The 22,636-nt window shown below is 38.2% G+C and overlaps 1 protein-coding gene across 3 annotated transcripts in view; it reads right to left on the reverse strand.

Moving 5' to 3' along the window:
- POU6F2 (POU class 6 homeobox 2) overlaps positions 1–21,080 on the reverse strand; it is a 328,816-nt gene extending 307,736 nt beyond the window's left edge. The window contains exon 1 of one of the 3 annotated variants that reach the window (XM_048051634.2): positions 19,426–21,080. In XM_048051634.2, the coding sequence (XP_047907591.1) occupies positions 19,426–19,530 (105 nt within the window). In that variant the 5' untranslated portion in view covers positions 19,531–21,080. Of the gene's footprint in view, positions 1–4,471; positions 5,040–19,425 lie in introns of those variants that run through there. The other 2 variants (XM_013192039.3, XM_013192036.3) reach the window with 2 other exon arrangements.
- Positions 21,081–22,636: the final 1,556 nt, after the last annotated feature.

Here is a 22,636-nt window from a genome sequence, read left to right on the forward strand (position 1 = left end):
ATCACTTGCATTCATTCCCATGGGATTTTCTGTTTATGCTAATCAAATGACATTGGGACAACTCAATATCAGTCCCAAAGGTGTGCTCAGGCTGCTAAGGGTGATTACGTACTTCCACAGAACAGAAAAAAGACTACTGCATGCAGTCTGCTGTGGAGATTCCCATGCTGACCGCATCTGCCTAGTCAGAGGTCAGGCCATATTCCAGCAAAGGCCCAAAGCACACCCTATACTTTAAGAATGTGAGAAGCATCACTGTTTAGTGAGGCTTCTCCCATGCAAGCAGGGCTTGAAAGTTCTATAACTAGAAAAACTTAATGAAAGAGATCCACTTTAGCCTGACAATACATCATTTGAGGTTTGCTGCCGTAGTTACTTTTAAGTACCACAGGGTCTTACTGTACTCATTTCAAGAAAGTGTGTATTAATACTACAATACAGCATTAATATTAAACCACTGTATTGAATATTGTACTAAGTGCAATATTTAACAGGAATCTTGTGTGGAATATTCTTGTCCCTCCTGAAGCAGTGAAAGGATACGGTGAAGTGCAGTTATCACTGCAAAGCAAAAAGGGAAAAATAATAAAGATTTGTCTGTGGAAGACGAGGCTCTTTGGACCACTGACAATGAACATATATCCAGGTTTTGCAGCAGTTATTTTTGAATTTTCTCCATGGTACATGTAGGATATTAGTTAATACACAACTTTTTGAAGGTAGAAAGTTTTCCATAATCTCAGTCTGTCAAGATCCATGACAGCAGATCCGGAATTGTTCTCTCCTCAGCACTGACTCTCTGTACTCGTAACTACCATAAACTCTCTGGGTGATATCAGCTAATGACTAAGTTCCTGTTGACTCCAGTGAAGCCAGGATTTTCATCCCTTGCCCACAGCCCTTTGTAAACAAGCTTAACGGAGTTTGTAGCTTTACAACACGGTAGATTTGGATAGATGCCCTGTGCTTTATTTATACATGTAAGTCTCCATTATGACATTCTTTATGCAGTACAGTAGGTTTTGCTGCTGCTTCTTTGTAGTCAGTTCTTACTTGTTAAAGAGATTACACATTATTTCTAGAAAGGTAAAAACAGTAGAACTTTGGAACATTGAAGAACTCAGGTAAAAAAAATTGTCCCATTAGCAAGATAATTTCTAAACTGAAGAGGCATTTCTCTGCTGAAATAGTGGATACATCCAAAGCCCACTGAATCTCGCCACAAACTTCAATAGATTTTTGGATTAGGCCCTAATTAGTATTTACACTTGGTCTGCCGGTGCTCATGATAAAGGCCTGTTTAGCAATACTGATAACAGCATGTTTAGCAGCAGTGTCAGAACTACATCCCTGTGTGCAGCATGCAATTTGAACACAAAAAGGTTATGTATTAAGTCAATGGGAATAAATTTGCATCCTATTTTATAATCTAGCTCTCTCCATCTTGTTTGATGCAGGAGTGGAGTGGGCTATTGTATCAGGTTTTGCTAGGAACAAGCGAATATGAAATGAATTAGTGCTTACTGTGAACTGCAGAAAGACTGTATGTGAAGTAATCCTAGTACACCTTGAGCTCCTTCTACTGATGGAGCACCTGGGGAAAGTACCTGAGGGAGAACAATCTCCTAGATTGGAAAGTTCACCCAGTGAAGACACCTGAATATAGGTGCTTCTGAGGCCAAACACAACCCCATATTCCTAAGCACAAGTGTTAACATATGTAAGCATATATTACCTAATAGAGAAACATAGTAAAACAGCCTGCATTGATGCAGCTGCAGAACTACTTTTTTCCCCTGCTGGCCTATAGTAGTGGGTATCCTGGCCAAACTCTATATCAGAATTGGTACACTTTCCTCTTAAACTCTATTTGTAATAATACACTCTCTACTTCCATATATACACTGCCATGTAAAGTCACTAAGCTCAACTATGTATTTTCCATTTCATCTTACAGGCAACTGAAGGGCTCAGAAGCAGGAGAACATTGCATTTGTGAAACACTTCGGAATGTACAAGTATACTAAAGAGAGATTCCTTAAGACAAATGCAGACACGCTGACACAATATTATCCAAGAATAAAAGCCTTTGATGTAGAAGCCCTCTACAAGTAAACAGCAAAAAAACAGTCATAGGGAAGGCTAATTGTAGGAAGCCCAACATACCTTCTATTGAGAAGAAAGCTTGTTAGCAATATAATGCAAAATGCTTGACACAGGACAGCAAATTATGGATTCTCAAGATTATTCAGTTTTTCCTTGACTGTGATTCTGTTTAAGCTAGCAGGACTTTTGTAAGTGGTACTATGAGAACTGAGGTAACAGAACGCATCTCTACACCTTGGCTTTCTTATCTTTGCTGTTGAAATGTCAAAACCTTCATCTAGGTGTCAGGAAAAAGAACCCACTACAAAAGTAAAATTTAAACCCATAACCCTGTATGCGCTGGTGGAATCATTATTTTTGTTCCTCATTTAAAAAGCAGTTTTCAAAACTCTGTATTGATGTTGTACTTTTTCATCTGTGATTTTTACATTTTTTACTTAAGGGGAAAGATGTATTGCTACCTATCAAAAAAAATCCAGTCTTGAAACTGTTTCCTCAACCTTTTGTACTGGGTCTGGCTGGGATGGAGTTAGCTTTCCCTGCAGCAGCCCATACAGAGCTGTGCTCTGCACGTGTAGCTAGAACAGCACTGGTATCACACCGGTGTTGTGTCTACTGCTAAGCAATACTGGCACCGCATCAGGACTCCCTCCAAACCCCCCCAGAGCCAGCAGGCTGGAGGTAAGCAAGAGGTGAGGAAGGAACATTGCCATGGCAGCTACCCTAAACTAACCAAAGGGATATTCCATACCATATGATGTCACATGCAGCAATAAAAGGTGGAAAAAGGAAGAAGAGGGGAGGGGTGGGCTCTCATAGTGAAAACGTCTGTTCTCCTGAACAACGGCTACATGCATTGAGGCCCTGCTTCAAGGACATGGTCAAACATTGCTTGTTGGTGGGAAGTAGAGTGTAATTTCTTTCCTCTGCATTTCCACACAGCCTTTGATTTTTTGTTTGTTTTGTTTTCCCCTATTCCCCTTTTCCCTTTTGTTAAATTAATAATTTTCCCTTAATAATTATTTTTCTTTTAACTAAATTATCCTTATCTCAACCTGTAAACTGTTTCTTTCATTTTCTTCTTCTTCTCCTCCTCTTCTGAGGTGGGGGAGTGAGAGAGCAGTTGTGGTGGAGTTCAGCTGCCTAGCAAGGTAAAAGCACCACACCTCTAAACAATAATCCATTGGAAAGTCAGACAGTATGAAAACAAAGAAAAATAAACCAAACACTTTTTCTAAACTTGTACTACATGATGAAGTACAGACTACATATTTATTATAGGTCTCTGATCTGTATTCCATAACTCTGATTTAGGAAGCCATTCAGAAAAAAAATATAAACTTTTAACAATGATTGCCCAAATATTTCCCAACCAAAGCCTGTTCACAACAGAGTCTGCAGCAGCTCATAGATTGCCTACACTCCACAGGCAATTAGCTTCCCCCTCAACGTAACACAGATGAATTTAACTATCACATTTCCTCTAGCATTCCCCATGCATCTCGTACAGAGAGCCTTGTCTGCAAAATTAAAACTCGGTAAAGCTGTAACCATGCTTAATCCTCTCCCACTGTCTCTCAACTTCGACAAACTTGCAAAGAACACCAATCAACTTACCTTATATTTGAGATCAATGAAAGGGTTCATTGATCATTCATTGCCATTAGTAAACAGATATACCAAAGCACATCACAACTGAAAAGTTTTGGAAGGCCTGGCTAAATACATTTTTGCCCTTCATTTCTGATTATTATTTATAACTTCTTGTCAGCTCTTAGGACACTCTCTAAGTAAATGGATTCTTGCACCTGGGTCCATTCTCATGTAATTTTAAGACCTGGGCCTTAACATAGGACCAGTTATCACAAGATGGAAACTCCTGGCTGAAACACACTAACCTTTTTGTTGTTCTTAACCAGTTTTTAAAAAATTCAGACAGACATATGCAACAAACCCTGACCCTATTAGAATCAACGTGATATTTACTAGTTATTTCATGTGTACTAAGAGATACCCTGCAATCCAGCAATATTAGCATTAGCCCAGGGATACGCAAACAGTACCTATCCCTGCAGCTGTGTTTATATGTACCTGAGCTGAGAAATGCCAAGAGCAGCACAAGCCCAGAACACCCTCAAGACACAGCATTAAAACCAAGCCTGCAGTTGCTTTTCCAGTAGGTCCCAATAGCTCAAGGCAGACTCAGCACCATCTTATTTGGGCCCCAGTATGACTTTGCATGTCTAGTATCAGTCATCAAACAGCACCAGGATAGAGAAAGGAGAGTGGGGAGTGCAGCTTACCGTGCCTCCAGCAAGTCAACTCCCTACTGCTGAGGGCACTCACACGGAGGACATTTACCTACCTCCTCTGCTCTCTCACTCTGTCTTCAGTCATCTCCAGATTTTCATTCCCCCTCAAAATTTGGTCTTGAATCCAAGCTCAGCATGATTCAGGATTTTGATTTTAAAAGGTTCAGAAAGTAGACACGGTGTACCACACAACAAAACCTACATGAGTCCACTCAGCCTTCCCATTTCGGCACAGGGTTGCAAGCCCCAGGCTAGTCTCACAGCTGACTACTTTGAGCTTCCTCTGCCACAGGCCCCACTTACTCTGACCAGCCTCACCTGGCACCCTCAGTCCCTACTCCAGCAATGCTGCAGCTCTTCCCCAAGCCCACCAGCGGCCAGTGTCCCACCAGGACATCTTACCTTCCCCTTCACAACTGCCCCATACTGGGGCCAGGGCTCAGGCAGCCTCAGGCTGGGCCTGCCCTGCTCCCTATCCCTCAGGGAGCAGATCCCTCACTGTGTAAATGTTTTTACCTCATCTGATGTAAATGTCTTACACATCTTTGTGCAATTAAGATTTACCAGGTCAGCCTGTGCTTCGTATACCTTCTTAGCTTTTCTATACAAGTTTAAAAGAGTTATACATATGAATAAGCTTACCAATGACCAAGAAGTCATCAGGTAAATGCTACAAACAAACCCCTGGGCCTAACATTTTATAGCATAACAAGTAAAGAAGGTGACAGCGCTGCACAGGCTTGCAAATGTGGAAGTGTTAGGAAAAAAAAAATTACCTACACTAAAAAATTTGCCATATACTTTGTAATTGCATGTCCTACATTCTCCATGCCCTTGAGGTAAAGAACCAAATTGTGAGTCTCCATACCTAGTATTTGCTGTCCAAATACCTTTAGTAACTGTCCATGAGCACAGGGGTACAGACCCAGGACTACAGCATAAAGCAATTTAGTGATACAAATCCAGGCCCCTGGTACCTGAGTGAGCTTGCACATGAAACCCATTCTCACAAATTTACCTCATGCTCATTTACAAAAACAAAAGATTACATTATTTTAGCAAAACTTAAGACAGCCAATCAAATAATAGAAGTTATTAAAACATGAAAAAAAACATGAACAGAGAACCTGAAATATATAATTATCCTCCTAACCTTACTCAGTATTGCATACAACACTGCCACAGAAGCTGTGAGTATCCAAGTTAGATTTTACCAAGCAGAAGCTAACCCAAAGCAGAAGGATACTAACCAAAACAATAAAGTGCCTTTTACAAAAGCAATTTCAGAAGGATCATTAAATCACATCAGGAGGGGAAGACTACTACAGGCAGCAATATCTCTATTAACAGAACAAATTTGGGAGTCAGTCAGTTTTAAGTATAGCTTTATAGGCTTGTTCTTGATTTTGTAGCCTTTATCTGAAACATCATAGGTGCTAATTAGTCACTACACAACTCCTATGCCTGTCTTGAGTTAGGACAGAAAAGCTAAACTTAAGCAATTAACATTAATAGTAGAAACAACTAAAAGTTTTTTGTAAAATGTGATAAAGAACATAAAAATGATAGGCTCAAGCCCTCTTTTTATACTTGTCTCTAAGTGGTTACACCTGCTTAAACCCCATATATTGTACCATTACTACAAGCTTCTATTTTGAACAACTGCTGAATAGATAAAGTTGAAGAGAAAAGATGTAATATGGAGGTATTTCTATTATCCTCAATTCTAAATTTTCAACTCTTGTAAGGTCTATGGGTGCTGGATCACTATATAAAACTGTAACAAACATATTAAAAAACAATTGGAATTTTCAGCCTAAGTAAAATGTATTTTTTATAGCTGCTATACTCCTCTTTCTCTCTGCATCTCCATTTTTCTTCTTTTTTTTCACACCTCCTTATTGACAATTAATTCTTTCCCTGTATGTATCACCCTGCTCCACATAAGTGTTTTGTAGTAGCCACCTATTCCTACTTTTCCTTCAATATGGTAGTATTCTATTACTAATCATGCATTAGTTTATGTATAGTTGCAATTGTAAATAATGCTAAAGAAAAGCTAAAGAAGTTTCAGAAGATTTTCTCCTCCCATCAAAGATAGTAAGTACTAAATTCAAAGTTACTTTTTTCTGTAAAATCCACCCCCCTCCAAAAAAAGAAAAATAATTTGAAATCAAGTATGCGTTTTCTGGAATTTGGCCTGTAATATTTTTTTTTCTTTCCTTTCTGGAAACCAAAGCCCATTATATATCAGATATAATATTCAGAAAGAAGTATGATAAAATAGTATCTATGTTGTCAAATACTATTATGAAAACAGTGCAGAAGTGCACAGGTCACACTAAAGGAACCTCATCTACAAAATGTGTTTTTACAGTTATGTAAGCCTTAGTTGTTTTCATAACTAAAGAGGCTATTGTACATATTTACAAGGAAAACACATTATAACTGTACAAATATTTCGTTTGAATTATGTGACTTAATTGAAATACTCTTGTTCATATTTTGCATATATAGCCTTGCAGTAATTTTAAGGGAAAGCTGAGACACTTTACCAATGGGATTTGCCAGCTGAAATTTTTGAACAGTGAGGGGACCTGCCCCACAGGTTCTCCATTTCAGCCTATGTCCCCAGGCAGGTCTGGTCCCCTCCCTGCTGCCCCTCTGGTCTCAGCTTTCTCACAGACAAACTGACTTACTGTTCTTTCCAGTTCCCAACCTCTCTTGTACCCTGTCTTTTGACAAGTTCCCCCTTTTCCTCTCCTTTGCTCACCAGTTTCTAGTCCTGGCTGACTCCTTGTTTCAATCTACGCCTGTATCCTCCCTGGCTCTTGTCCTGTCTTCATTTGAATCAAATCTCGCGTTCCACCATCTTTGCCAGACGGGCAAAAATGTCACTGAACACACAGAAGAGCAATGGTCCCTGGTGCCACCTCTACCATTTTCCAAGACAGTCCAAGTTAGACGCTAAGCTTTCAAGAGGGATAAATAATTATACCCATAAAAGAGGGGAGAAGATATGGGCTTAACTTGGAGCAAGAAAGATTCATTTTTCCATAAGGAAAACTTTATAACAACGCATGCTAAAGAGAGAAACACAGAACAAACAGCACAAGGGTATTGTGGAATCAGTATTGCTGGAATTTTTCAGGAAGCACTTAGACGAATACCTGTCTGATGTGATTCAGATAAGCTGATCCTGTTGATGTGCTGATGACTTTGAGGTTACTTTCACGCTTCTTTTTTTCTGTGAATCTTCAGGGGATATAGCTGTTTGGAGTTGCCAAGTGAGCATGTGCCAACTACTTTTTTCAAAAGCTTGGAATGTAATCAAACATGGGTGGATTGTCATGGGATTCCCAAAGAGATATCATAGACAAAATGCTCTTACTCCTCATCAAATTCAAGCTTTCACTCTTAAATATGGAGTGTCTTCAACATGGGTAAAACTAACCCATATTTCCCTAACCTCTGAGTAAACAGCTGAAGTATTTTGGCTGAAATTGTCTTCAAAAATATTCAGGATGAGGTAGCCAACTAGGTGAAACTACTAAGAGCAACAGCAGAAAAGGTCTTAAGATAGGAAATACTGAGTTACTTTAATTATTGGCAGGGCTTGTAGCACCTTCTATATTTTTCCCTTGGGCTTCCACAAAATGGGGAAGCAAAGAGAAAAATCTCACAACCTTCACAGAAACTCTTAAGCCTCCTATATGCCTATTTTAAAAGGGTTATAAAAGAAAATGGAGTAGGAAGCTACTGAAATTTTCAAAGAAAACTCTTAGGTCAACCCCAAAATTGTTATTTTAATGTTTTTTTTTCCCATGTCTGCCTAAATTTTAAGATGTTTCCCATTAGCATAACTGTCATTCTGTGTTTCACTTCTCTCTTTGTTTTGCTGTTTTTATTCACCTTTGACTGCGAGTTGAAGCATTCATCTGACAACATAAAGTATAGAAAGAGGGAGTTTAACTGAAATTAATTCCTATGAATTTCATTTGTTTTCTTTTTCACTAATCCAGGTACACTAACTGAGTAATGCTCTGGAAACATAGATCTTTGTCAAATGTTGCAGTGAACTACAATGCAGCCCATGGGTAAAAAAAAAAAAAAAAAAAAAGGAAAAAGAAAAATAGATTAAGCCTTTTGTTCTGTTGAGTGGGTAGCTCAGAATCATACTCATTTTAAAACAGTAATGCACTTGATTGATTGAGAAAGCAGTCTTTGTTTTGGTTGTGTTGTCAATTACTGACTACTATGGTTTGATGGTGCTCACTTCCCCTCTCTTTCATGTTTTCATTACTACCAGCAAATGTAGAGTTGATGGTAAAACAGGGTCTGGCCCTTTCACCCTTTCTTTTTTTTCATTTCAGTTGACCAGAAGAATGGATGTTAATGGACACCTGTCTGCAACTAAATAAGTCTTATTCCTTCTCCTCTTCCCCCTGTCTGATTTCTGCCTATTCCTTTTCCATTTCCATCTGAAAAATGGAAATTCCCTTCTATCTATTTGGCCCTGATTCCCATTTACACTATGGTGATTTTCTTCCATTCTGGAAATATAGAAGCTTTGAAGTACACATAAATGAATGACTTTTACACCCACTTTACAGCTGTTTTGTACTGCCAGATGGTATAAAGAGGTCTAAGTGTAAAGTAGAATCAGGCTACTATCTCCAGGGGCTAAGCTTCTCAAAAAAAGAAAAATAACCAAACACAAGCGTTAAAGAATGAAACGATAATAGCTATTTTTAATAAGATTTCTCTTTTCAGGTGCCAATTCCGGTCTTGGTTATTCTGGAATTAAGGGAAATTGCATGAGAATTCTTACAGTTTGCCTTGCAGGACTGATGGGGAAAAAAGAGACCAGTTTGAATGTTGTATAATTAATATCAGTCAGGGGATAGAGCACACTGGGCTCAATTTCAGTGTCCTTTTCTTTTGCTTTCTGCGCCTTCTTGCTGGTTTGCTTGGGAGTCACATCACACAGTTCATAATTAAACAAGCGTTGTAGACTACACTGGGAAATTTGCTCATGTAAGGGCTTCTGAATCTGATGGAACAAGCTTAAAAGCTGCTGTTGATCATGTTTACCCAAATGTAACTATATTTAGCCTTGCAGAGTTACTTGTGATTCACACTGGTAAACATCAGATCAAAAAACAGACCCCAAGAACAGATCTTGAATACACTCACTTTTAACATCTGGATGGGGTTTAGTGTGATTTTATTTTGTTAGGGAAATGTGAGGTTACTTTGCAAGGTTTTGTTTGTTTGCTGTTTTTGTTTTTAATTTAGAGACTAGCTGAGATTCACCTACATACCTAATGAATGCCTGTTTCATCAGAAAAGAATGACATCACTGTACCAATGAGGTTAAACAAAAAATTCAACACAGTGACCAGATTAAAAGCACAGATTCCTGTGCAGTTCTTAATTCAACAAATTTCTGTGGTTCTTTGTGGTCAGAAGGAAATAGTCCTTCAGCAGCATGTGTTTCTACTGTGTCCTTCATGGAAGAGTCAAAGGGTACTTTACAATCCAATCCAATGCTGGATATAACCTTTTAAATAAATAAACTGTGGTTTAAGGATTTAGAAAGCACTAGATCAAAGAACGTAATCTTTGAGATCTAATAACTATGGTGATGGGCCTGGCATAAGGAGATGAGCAGAACAGAACAAAGGCTTGCTGAATATCCACAGTGCCTCTTGGGTTAAAATTTATCACAGGGTCACTCTAATTCCCTAGTTAGGGGGCAACCCTCAATTTCTCCTCTTGCTAAGAATCCAGCAGGAGTTGAAAAAATAAACTGCAGCCAATACATGCAGGGAATGAAACCCCAGGCTTCAGTGCTTCTTTTGACTGATTATTCAAAACCCAGGTCTTACTTGTGGCCAACAGCGGCCAATGAGTCGATTGATCAACCCCTAAGATCTCAGATGAAGCCTCCAGGTTTTCACCTACCTGCACACAGACTCCTGCTCTCCAGGGTTAATGGAGTAGAGCTGGAAAACTAGCTTATTATTTTGATTGTCTGAATCCCACTGAGGCCAGATGACATCCAAGCCTTCAGTGTCACATAGTCTAATGTGCAATATGGTGCTGATGTGAGCTTTCGTGATCAGTCTGTGGATGTGCTTCAATGGTTTCATGATGGCCCTTCAAATAAGCAACATCACTAAAACAAACAAAAAGATAACTGTGTTCAGATCCATTAACAAACCCTCACATGTACTCCAATTTGTCTTCAGTCAGGCTTTGAAAGCGTGAGCTTTGCTCGCTGACTTACACACATGGGTTTTCTTGCCTTTTCTGGTGAGAAGCTGGAGCAGGTGGTATGTCCAAACTCCGTACTACATCCAAACTCCTGGAAGAAATCTGATCTTTCTTTATTTCCAACCACGGATATTATGATACACAAACCAACACTTCTACCTACTGTTTGTCAAATCTGGCTGCAAGATTAAGCTTCCCCAATTCTGAATTCAATATTGCAACCCTAAGGACGTAAGAACCAAGCTGGAACATCCTGTTTTATGGTGGATTTTTTTTTTCTCTTAATGGAAAAAAAAAAAAAGTTTCAGCTCTGAGACCACAGTTTGCCCTGACTATAAAGATAAATCATCATGAGTGACACTAAGTGAAATGAATTTGATGTTCTCTGCTTTATTCTTCCACATTAGAAGCCATTTTTGCATTTGCCACAACTTTCAACCTTTCCTCCAAAAGACTGAGAGCTTCTTGTTTGCAGATATTATTTCTGCTTTGTATAATCCACTAGAAGAATGTGAAGCACGTTTTGTACACAGAAAGGGATGGGCAGAGTGAGGGGAAGGTAAGGCTTATGGCCAGAAATCCTGCAATAGCTGTTTGTTCCCTAGATTTTCTTTCACTAGACACTTAGTTTTCATGGGAAGCCTTTCATTTTTTCCTTCATTAACAATGTCTGAGCTGGAAAAAATATCAAATGAAAAATTTCCCTTGGGACCTTCAGGGCCAAATCCTACCTCAAAGGCCACTGAAAACATTCAGGACTTGCTGGAACATAGTCTTAAACTGGTGGGAAGTCCAGGACTCTGAAAGCATTCAGCACTGGGCAGCATCTGGTTCCAATACCAACAGATACAGCGATCACCACAATATCTCAGAATTGTGTGCCTTAAACCATGTTACAGCTATTTGCATGTTTAACCATTTTTAATTTTTAAATCTGGATTGGGTAGCAATCAGGTACAGTTCTCTATTTTTATAAATTTAAAAAAATTACAGCCTTTAATCACCTGTGTTAGAATATGAATAAATGAAAGCTGTTGCTTGTTTGCCATTGATAGCAGACAGTGATTTTAAGTCATAAGCTTGAGATCAAGATTTGAAATATCTTAAACATGAATATTGCTCTTTCAGTCTTAGTCTGTGCAGCAATTTTTTTTTTTTAACATAACTTCCAGAAATGGGCCAAAGTCACTGTTTTTTTTTTAAATAGACTTGTTATTCCAGCAAAACTTCTCCTTACTTCATTGCACAAGAAATGCGAGTGAAGCTCAAGTAAAAGCTGTGTTAGAGCTTCACAGGTTGGCTCAGTAAGTGGAAAAGTAGTTAGAGATAAAAACAGTTTGGTAAAAAGGACAATATTCTGATACAGCAGTGTCTGTGATAGCATGTCTAACAGCAGCTGTTCTGCAATAAGATTAACACGATTTTCACTAATCTGCCTGTAAAAAGTTCATGCCCTGTTATTTTCTGTTGCTTGAATCTCTTGTTTCCATAGCAGGGGGTGACAAAAAAAATAAAAATAAAAAAAAACTTTTGTCTTTTACCATTGTCCTTATAACATTTCCTTTTTGGAAGCCATTACACAGCTGGATTGTGTCTTCTTTGTTTCTTTGATTATGTCTTTCAGACACATAAACCTGAAAGCCCTGAAAATGCTACAAACTTGTAAAATAAGAATTACTTGATGAAATCAGTGACTGAAGTAACATGAATTTCCTTTCTAACACTTTCTTTTTGCTTAAGTACCTGGTTCTCTTTGCAATGCCCATTTGTGGGTTAAGAGCCTCATCCTGCAAAGAGCAGACCAAATAGATCATGCTGAGCAAGTAACACTTGCTGTGTTACACATAACACTTTCTGGAAACATCACAGGAGCAAAAGTTACTCTTGCAAGTAAGATTTTGCAGCAGTGCTTATCAAATTATTGGATTTGTTTTACAGTAAGGTGGTCCATGAAAACCCATCAAGACTGGACCCACCTGTTTTGACAAGAACAGGTGTCAGCATCTGGCCCTGTAAATCCTTACTGGCACAAGCAACGGGCACAGGACAGCTGTGCAGTACACCTGAGAGTAAGATCACGTTTCAAAGTTCTCTTCCCCAAAACACATTTCCTCAACTTTAATGCACAAGCGTTAATGACATTGATTGCTGTTATGCACGTGAGTGAAAGGAAGACTGCATAACAACTTGCTGGACCTAATTTTGCTATAATCAAGTGTGGTGTATACAAATTGTACCACTCTTTGATAATAACAATAGGCTTTTTTTAATCTTAGTAACTACAAAATCTATTTTAAATAGCTTAAGAATATTTAGTTTAAGTGATTGATAATGTAAGGTTGGATTGGAATAAAGCTTTTTGTGTCCCCTCCCACTTTCTTTTTCCAGCTTGCTGTGAAAGCCTCTACCACTTTTCAAAATGGCTAGGAATTTAGAACAGTTTCTTGATCTTCAAAATTTTCTTTTGATCTAGCAGTTAGATAAAGCTCTCCTGTGGAACAGCACTACCAGTCAACAGAGAATCAGTAGCAAATATCAACAACTAATCTTTCTCTTTTGAAGAAATAGTCCTACATATCACAGAGGTTTCAAAGCCAATGATAAAACAAAAACCCTGAAGCTATAGTCCATTTACCTGTAGCCCTGACATTCTTGAAACCTAAAAATGTTCAAGGGCCTTGAATTACTATCTTTAATCCTAATCGTCAGTTCTAATTATAAGAGTTTACATTACAATTATTTAGCTGGCATTTAAACCAGGCTTAGTTATATTTATTAGCTGTGACAGTTACTCAATAGGCAAGTTGGACCAGATCCTGGAAAGTGTTATTTACGTGAGGAGTCCCACTGAGCTCAGTGCTGTGCTGTGCAGCTTGAGGCAGCAGGCGCTGCTTACATACCTAAAGATTCAGCAGCTGCAGACTTCTTACATGCACTTAAGTTGCTGAGCAACTTTTAAGTAGAGGCGTAAGTCCTGTTAACTTAAATGGGATATAATCACGTGTATATTCAGAACTGAGTGGTCTGAAGTTCTTCCTGCCATTTTTACAATTTCAGGAAAAGAAGCAGCATTGCAAGTAAATGCCACTGAGAGATGTAAATCACAGGAACAAGAATATTTTGCCATGCCCTCATCTAATGTTGAAAATGCTATATACAATTTGTCTTCAATTGTCCTTTTATTTTCTCCCATTTGAGTTGCAGTTCAGATCAGAGAAGAAAAATAAAAGTCTTGTTACAGCTACAGGTCAGTGTGAGATAAGAGGCTCAGCACGGTCACTTCTATGTACTGTACATACAGAAGTGGCCCAGACTGATATTTAGTTTATCAGCCTACCATCTAGGAAACACAGAGGTACTTGAATGTAAATACATTGCCAAAAGATAGAAATCTACATCACTGGACGAGTGTTGCTTGCCCAGCAATTTAAAGGTCATCTGACATACATTATTTTTCTTTTACAATTAGAATAACAGTGAATATACACAGAGTACAAATCACATCTTTTTAGAGCTTTGACCTCTTAATTGGTCTGACCCACAAACTAACACATGAGACAGCAGAGAAGTACATGAAATAGGAAAAAAGAAAAAAAAAAAGGAAAAGAAATTCAATAAGGAAAAATGAATAAAGATGTTTTTAGAGGGCTGATTTCAATTAAAACCTGATTTTGGTGTGAAAACAAGAAAAATCTTCTTAAGCATGAATGAAAATGATAAAATCCATCTTTTCTGCTGTAAAAAGAAAAGTCAACAGAGAAATGCATTCTTTTGCTAGAATCCAGGCCTACGACCAAAGAATTTACATATATTAAATTAACGAGATCCAAACTCCTCTACAACAAATATTTATACTGTAAAATATTACAGCCACATTCCTGCATCTCCTTACAATAATAATTCTTAAGGACACAGTATGCTGGAGAGCGTATAAAACAGCACGTTTCTGTGGAGATGGAATGCTTCATTATCAGAGTACCAGCTTGTTCATAAATATTAAAAAAGAATGTTTTTGAAGTTTCTCAAACATGATTCTTATTGTTTACACTGCCTCTCTACTCCTGGAAACAACAGTCAGCTTGTACCTGTCCATACACCTCTCTCTCACTTTCTTAAAGCGCGGAAAGCGACTGCTGGTGACTGCAAAGGACAGCTGTGTCTGTGCTGGGCACTGACAGAGCAGACAAGGGGACACATACTCTGACCTCACTTATGCAAGTAGTCATGCTTACAGCAAAGGGTCTGGTCCTGCTTGTGAGAACAGGATTTGTCCCAAACTGGTGATGAAAGCACCTAATTCCTTCATGTATTCTCAAAGTGCATCTTAAAATTATGTGTAAGTTGGTTCTTTTCTGCGTAAGTTATAGGCGTAAGTTATAGGCGCTCCTGTGTATAAGAGACAGGAATGGGTATTCCAAGAGAAAAGGACCTTCTCTACTACTACAAGAGGAATCACTTAAAGATGCTTAAGACAAACTGACACTATAGACCTAATTTTCGTTTGGTAAAAATTAAACTCCCAGATATGCAGTGATCTGCACTACAAAACAATACTGACAACAGAGCAAACTTCTGGAAGTGGACCATGAAATGAATGGTCTCTCCAAAGCATTTTTCCCCCTGCTCTGTCCCCTTTAATTGTGGAGGGGAAAAAAAAGAAAAAAAAAAAAGAATGAATAAACCCCAAACCAAGAAACTAAAACATAGAACAGGAAGACCCACCTCGGCTAAGCAATGTATCACTCACCTAAACTGGGCTCCGGAGCAGAACTCTCTACGGGCAGAGAGCTGTGTTTACCCTTGCATAAATAACTTTTACCAGATGATGAGGTTACATGGAGGATGCCATTGAAATATATAAAATAAACATGGGTAGCATGTAGAAAGAAAAGTCAAACATCGCAATAATAATCACAAAGGCATGCTTATTTGAAGAAGAGTGTTACCTAATTTACTTCCTCTCACTTCAGAGAGATCTTATTTAAGCACACGCACATACCCTTCCACCCCCCACCCCCCATATATTTGCAAGAACCAGTGAACACAGAAATGTGCAGCCAGCCCGGGCCCTGAGGCCGGTGGATCAAGATGGCAGGCTGGCCTTGGGTCCCCTGGGGCCAGCAGAGCCAGAAGGGTGATTGGACACGGTGACCTGTCTGCATGAGATGAGACAAAAACAGGAGGGCTGTAATGCTGATGAACTAACCTGTCACTCACAAGCTCAGGTCTGAAAAAAAAAAATAGAAAAAAAAAAAGAAAGAAAGAAAGGAAAGAAAAAGAAAAGCAAAATAGAAGAAAAAGGTACAGCACACATTTTTAGAAAATACGGAAGGTAGAAAAATATTTGGAATAATTACATGATACGTTTAATTACCTGTTCATTTAAGTAGGGTCAGGCTATACATGGAATGTGGCACAAAATCCAGCTAACTGTTTATCTAAAAGCAAAAGGCATTTGTAAAAATAATGGATATTATGGTTCAGTGTGCAAGGAAGGACGCTACAGACTACTGCTGTCAGAGATCGGGGTTTCATTCCAAGCACTCCAGTTATGAATCAAAATCACAATGAGCAATGAGCTTCTAGATCTTGACACACTAGGCAAGGAGGTTGTTTTTCAGAGTACTTGGCTGTTTAATTGCTTGCTTGGGGGAGGAAAAATCCAGAGGGAAGGCATGCATCCAGTTCTGCACCTTGGAGCCAGTACAGCCAGGTGCCAGGTAGTGGTTAGGATTGCAGCGCTCTGCTGACCATTGCCATCACCAGTGGGAGCCACTGTGGACACTGGTGCTCAGAGACAGAGAAAATCAAGGATAAAAAAAAAAAGTGTGGAAAATGCATTTAATGATGAACAAGTACTTTGTGTTGAAAATGCCTTTAAATCAGCATGATCCTGCTATTACTTTTGTGTCATACACAGACGAGTGTTTGAACTACAAATAACTGCTAGTGTTTCTGATCTCTATTGGAGCAGAGATACACATGTATAGTTTGGATTTTTAATTAGACAAGTTCACACTCCATTAGCAGCAAACAAGATGGAATTTAAAGCTATATCTGCAGGATTAGCTAAAACAAAAATTAGTTCTCACAGCTGGAGAAAAAAACATCATGATTCTGAAATTATAAAAAGGAAAATAATAAACATTTATTTAAAGTTTTGATTTCTGAGGTTTGAAAGTTAAAAAAGACTCTTAAGAACTTTTTCTAAAACAATTGTGTCAGGAAATGAATGACTCTTCTAGCAATATACACATCCCAAATATGCAAATCTTTATTATTTATCAATACCAAATACAGACTTACAATGTGGCAAGATTTCATGGCATAAGGTTTGTCTTTTGATGGTTATTTTCTCTTATCAGCTGAGTATTAGAGTACATTATGAAAGTGTATTTCTAGTTTCAGTCATGTATGGTAATTATGCTGATTGCTCTGTGCTTCCCAAGTTTTAAGTAAGTCTTTGATTCTATAACTAGAGAATACTTTTTTTTTTTAACAATAATAATGATAAAACAACAACCAAAAACCAGAATTTTCTTTTAACTTCACTTTATCTTCACAAATAGCTAATAATGACCAAACACTGGACAATAAATCAAAAACATATTTGAAAATTTTGTGGTTTTATGAACATTGTTGGATGTGTCCACTAACACATACAATAGGTAAATATGCATACACAGAGATCAAAAAAATGCTTGAAATACCTAACAATTAAGTTGCACAATAATTAAATCCATCAATTATAACAAAATAAAACGAATAAGTTAGTCACCTAAAATAGCTACATGTATTTTTCTTTGAAGTGTTATTGATTTTTAGGAAATGAAATTAAGTAACACATGCAATAAACATTTTTCCAGGTATTCACTGAACTTTTTTTTTTTTTTTTTTAAATTGATGAAATATGCAATGTTACACCCAGGGGAAAAAAAAATGCTCATACCCTTTTAAGCCTCAAAATCACTTTCCTAGAGCTAGCAACCTTTAAATATAAAACAGCTAACTCACACTTTCTTACATGCCAAAGAAAAAGTTACATTAAAGGGATACCACAAGCTTTGAGATTTATCAAGGTTTCAGGATAAATTTTCTGTCAACTGTACTTGCACAAAACCTTGCCATTGCACTTGCTTTACGATCATTAAATATTTCTCTTTAAGACTGGACAAGTTTACACAAAAAGGTAATTAACCTGCTCTAAAATACATATTTTCAAGCAGTGTAATACCAGCAAATATGCCCCACTTTTTAGGTGCAAGGCAGCCTAATAGAAAGCTGTTAATGTTTGGGGGATTTTTAATAAAAAATGTATTTTCTATTTTTAAAATATTTAAAGCAATAAAAGTCTGTGGTAAACATGGTATTACATATTTGACATTTTCCGCCTAGAAATGCATTACTGTGTACGATGGTATTAATAAACCATGTGCTTTGAGGGACTTCTGTGCTTTGCCATGATTTAGTTGAAAACAGTGCACAAGATGCATATTTTTCCACCATTGTATCAATATATAGGAAACAAATACTAAGTCATCACTTCAGCAGTATGCGTTCAGTACACTGGAAACATATGCAAAAAACACAAACTTTTGAGAGTTCGAAAAATATCCTTTGCCAGAGACTGATTTACAAGGCAGTGGTTAATGAGAAAGTGTTGAGCGCTTAAGATTTTGTTAGAAGAAAAGAAAAACAGACACCCTCTTCCGACTCTGGCTGCATTCATAGGAAAACAGCCTTCCGTGTACAACAGGAGAAAATAATTTAATTTCTGTCCCCACTCCAGGTTATTATTCGAAGCAAATGAAAAGACAATGATTCTTCTCTCTTCTGGCTAAGCTCAAATCAGCACAGTTACAAGACACACATAAAAACTACAGACTTATCAGAAATCACAAAACAGAAAGAGAAGGACTCACTGACCCATTTGGAAGACAAAGACGACAAAACGGAAAAGCTCTAAAAATCAGCTTGTGAGGCCTTTGAGAGATATTCTTCTGGCATTTCATCACAGCAGCCCCAGTCCAGTTCCCTTCCCTGGATACAGGGAGGGAGAACTAAATAGAGCTGTTTATTAAAGCTGTTGTGCTGGATTGCATTAGGAAGCACGAGCAGACCACCTGGACCTTTCAGATTGTGGCAGTGTTTAATTTGCAGGCTGTCCCTCCGCAGCAGCAAAGACTACTACGTTTACCAAGCTCAATCACACATTATCTGGGTTAGGAGTAAAAGAATAAAAAAAGAACAAAAAAAAAAAAAAAAAGGAAAGGAAAGGAAAAAGCAAGAAATAAAGAGAAAAAGAGGGAAATAAAATCCACAGCCTGTAGTACAGGAATACAGTCAATATAGGAATAATGAACAGCATCAGAAATAGAAAGCAACTCCCTAGCAAACAGAACACTTTCACTCTTCAGTTCTTCTACTTCAGCACATTTAAACAAAATACAGAGGTAAATTAATAACTAGCTCGATTTGGCAAAGCTCAGACCAAATTATAAACTGGGTTTATTAAAAGAAAAGCATGGTATTTTAGGTTTAACTCATGATTCCCTGGCCAGATTATTGTGGTTCTTTTGCCTTTCTCACTTTCAGTACTACACTCGCTGGTAGCTGAAGATACAGATAGAAAGATGGTACTGTAAATATGAATTATGTGAATCATATGGTTAGACCCTTGTGAAAAAAAAAAAATAAAAGGGGAGTTGAGAAATGGCTGACTCCATACCTGACCAATTACAGCTTGCATGGTCCCTGTGTCCTGCTGAGCTGAAAGATCGCAATCCATCATATGTAGTCTTTGAAAAGGAGAATGGGGGTTTCTGGCATGCATCTGTCAATCAACTTCTGCACTCACAACCATCACCAAAAGCAAGGGAAAAAAAGTCAAGCTGCTCCACCAAATAGGATGAAACAGTCATGTGACCTTCAGCACACTCACACACATACATACTTCCATATAACGTATGAATTTTCTGCAGATATGAAATGACATTGACAAATACCCAATACCAAGTAAATAAAGTGAGACAAACAGCTACTCACCAAAGACAAAACACTTGCTGTAATCTTCAGCCTAAAGATTTAATAAACCTAAAAGGCATTTTAAGCCGAGGCTTTTCTTTTGAGCCTAAACTTTTCAGATAAGGTGATATAATTTTATATATGCAGACAGTGGTCAGCACTTTAACCCCTTGCATCCTCTCACAGCCTCTGCTTTTTATTTTCCCCTCTATGCTTCTACTTTACGGCTGTTTGACTTCCTAATTAATTTTTTTTTTCTAAGTTTCCTTTGTGTCAAAGTGAACAGCCTCGCACTGCCTTTCCATACATGCACAAATTAGGAGAACTTGGTAGAAGAAAATTACCAACAAGACAGCAGGAAGCAGGGGCTGCGGAACCTGCATCAGTATTCACAACCCAAAATGTGTCTTGCTCCTTTACTCCACCAGAAGTTAAATGTTCTCTTTATTTGAAATATATATTTAGGTATTAGTTTATGCGAGCTGTGATGAGCACTCAAAATATAAAATATTCAGACTATGTAAATCCTACTTACAGAATCCTTTCCATTTTGAAGGTTAGCAGAGTTTTGGTTCATTCACTGCTCCACTGAACTGACATAAAATGTTGTTACTTATGATGGCAAACATTACCATTTTTTCTAATGGAAGCAGTTCGTTTCATATATTTTCCTCTCTGAGTTAAGATTTGTAAGAATTTCCAAGACTTTTTTCTTCTTGTCAAAATACATCAGCCACTTGTCTCCAAAAACTGAGTGTCATGAACAACACACCACAGCATTGATTGCTGATATGTTATTGGCCAGTGATTGCTGAAGGGTGACATTAATGTAACCTGGTAGCACTTTAACCCTTCAAAGATCAATGCAGTCCTCTGGCAATAGGTTAGAATAACAGCCCATACAATTTTTGCTGCATCACAGCTTCCTATAAATATTAGTGCATTTTTCTAGCCTCCTAAAATTACATTTATGTTACTGGTCCAAAAAAGCTGGTTTTCAAAGATTGTCAGAAACTAAAATGCAGAAAAAAGCAGCCTGGTCTCTGAGCATAACATAATGCACCCCTTCCATTTTAAATAAGTTTCTGACAATATTTTGAAGTTGTTATCTCTTTTTTAAAGGTATTGACAATATTGATCTTAGTGTGTGATAACCAAAGAAATGCAATAATATCAACAATATCCAAATTGTAGGCACATCATTTACCAGTCGAATAGTTTTTACAATATAATCTTAAGATCCAGCATCCAGGAATGCTTAGAATATAATGCAACATATGTGTATGTATATATATGTGTGTGTGTGTGTGCGCACATGCATGTAAAGGAGAGAATTTATTTTAAGGCGAGTGAGATGGGCAGGATATATCAATTTTATTTTGCATTATTCTAGTCTTTATAATATATTTTTTTAACTTAAAAAAAAAAAAGTTAAGAAAGGAAGCTTTGGTACATATTTCAAAAATCAGATACAAGAAAAGAATTCACGCTTAGATGCGCAGGGAGCCAGGAGTGCTTCTAGGCCAACAAGATATTTTAGCTTTAAAAGTTTTTCAAATCGAGCATTTTCTAGAGAGAGATGCAATGTTAACACTGAAACTCTGCCTCTGGGATGAGGTAGGCATACTTGAAATGGTGCTTTCCACATCTGCTCTGCATTTCACTTATAAACATAATTAAAATGCACCATTTGTGCTGAAATCTTATCTGCTTCTTACTCATGGAAGAAAATACACTGAATGAGTATCTTGAGCTGCCTTTTGGTCAGCTGAGAATTTGCTGCGGTTTCATCCCTCAGGACGACTCTGTGGAAAATCCAGGCGGTCTTGTGAAAGCCACAATCAACATCCATATCATCATAAGCAGCCCAAAATGCAGTTGGTAAATGGGAGAGTGAGTAGAGGAGATTGCGTTGGCTGTCTCCGGAAAAACAGACAGTCTGAAGGCAAATACTGTACAGGAATCTGAAAGGAAAGTTAAAAGATGTTGATTTTATGGTTTCTTTCCAAGAGGAGCCTTTTTGTAATGTATCTGCACAAACATCATTCAAATTTCCTTAACTTCTCTGAGCAACTCAACCTCACAATTACTTCTCTGGGGTTTTAATTAGCAAAGACAATAGCGTAGACACATGTTGCAGCACCCAGCTAAGCACAGTGGTGCACATAAAAACACATGCATGCACAAGGGCTTGCTGTGCCCTTGTGCACCGACAAACCAGCCAGCCTCACACAGAGCTGAAGGAGCTCCTTACACCCAGGAGGAGCTGTGCTGCCACTCCTTTTACCATCATTAACCTGTTCTCCTGGGAAATGCCAGTCCACTGTGTAAAATCCACAAAAATGCATGGCCAGCCAGTGCTTCTGCATGAATCACTGGCATCCCTCATCCTTTGTGCCCCTCCTTTGGCCTGTAAGAACTGGCAGCCAACGACTGTCTTTTTACTTTTTTTTTTTTAATTACACCAAGGAATTGTCTCCCTACCCCCCAAACATACCCTTGCTTTTCTCCTCAAAAGGCAATTTAGCTCTCAGGATATCCATCAAAAAAGGTGAGGGGATGAGGTGGCTCGTAATCTGCCCCAGGGCAGGCTGGGGTGGAGAGCAGAGTGCAAAGGGGAGCTCAGCAGGCCAGGCACACTCTCCTGTTGCCAATTCGAGAAAAACTGTTGAAGGACAGCATGTCAAATATTGCATCCCCTCCAGCTGTGCTGCATCCCTGGCAGAGATGTTCTCATCTCATTTGAAACTCTTTATTGGTGTAATTCCCACAGCACACCCTAGAGGAAGGTGGTCAGAGCACGTCGGCTTTATGTGCCACAGCAGCACTTGGCACAATGGGTCAGGCTTGCACCATTGGCCCTAAAACTATTAAGAGAGGGGCAATGGTCAAGGTTTACAAATAGAAGAGGCTCA

The sequence above is a fragment of the Anser cygnoides genome, chromosome 2, assembly GCF_040182565.1.
Source record: "Anser cygnoides isolate HZ-2024a breed goose chromosome 2, Taihu_goose_T2T_genome, whole genome shotgun sequence".
Lineage (NCBI taxonomy): Eukaryota > Metazoa > Chordata > Aves > Anseriformes > Anatidae > Anser > Anser cygnoides.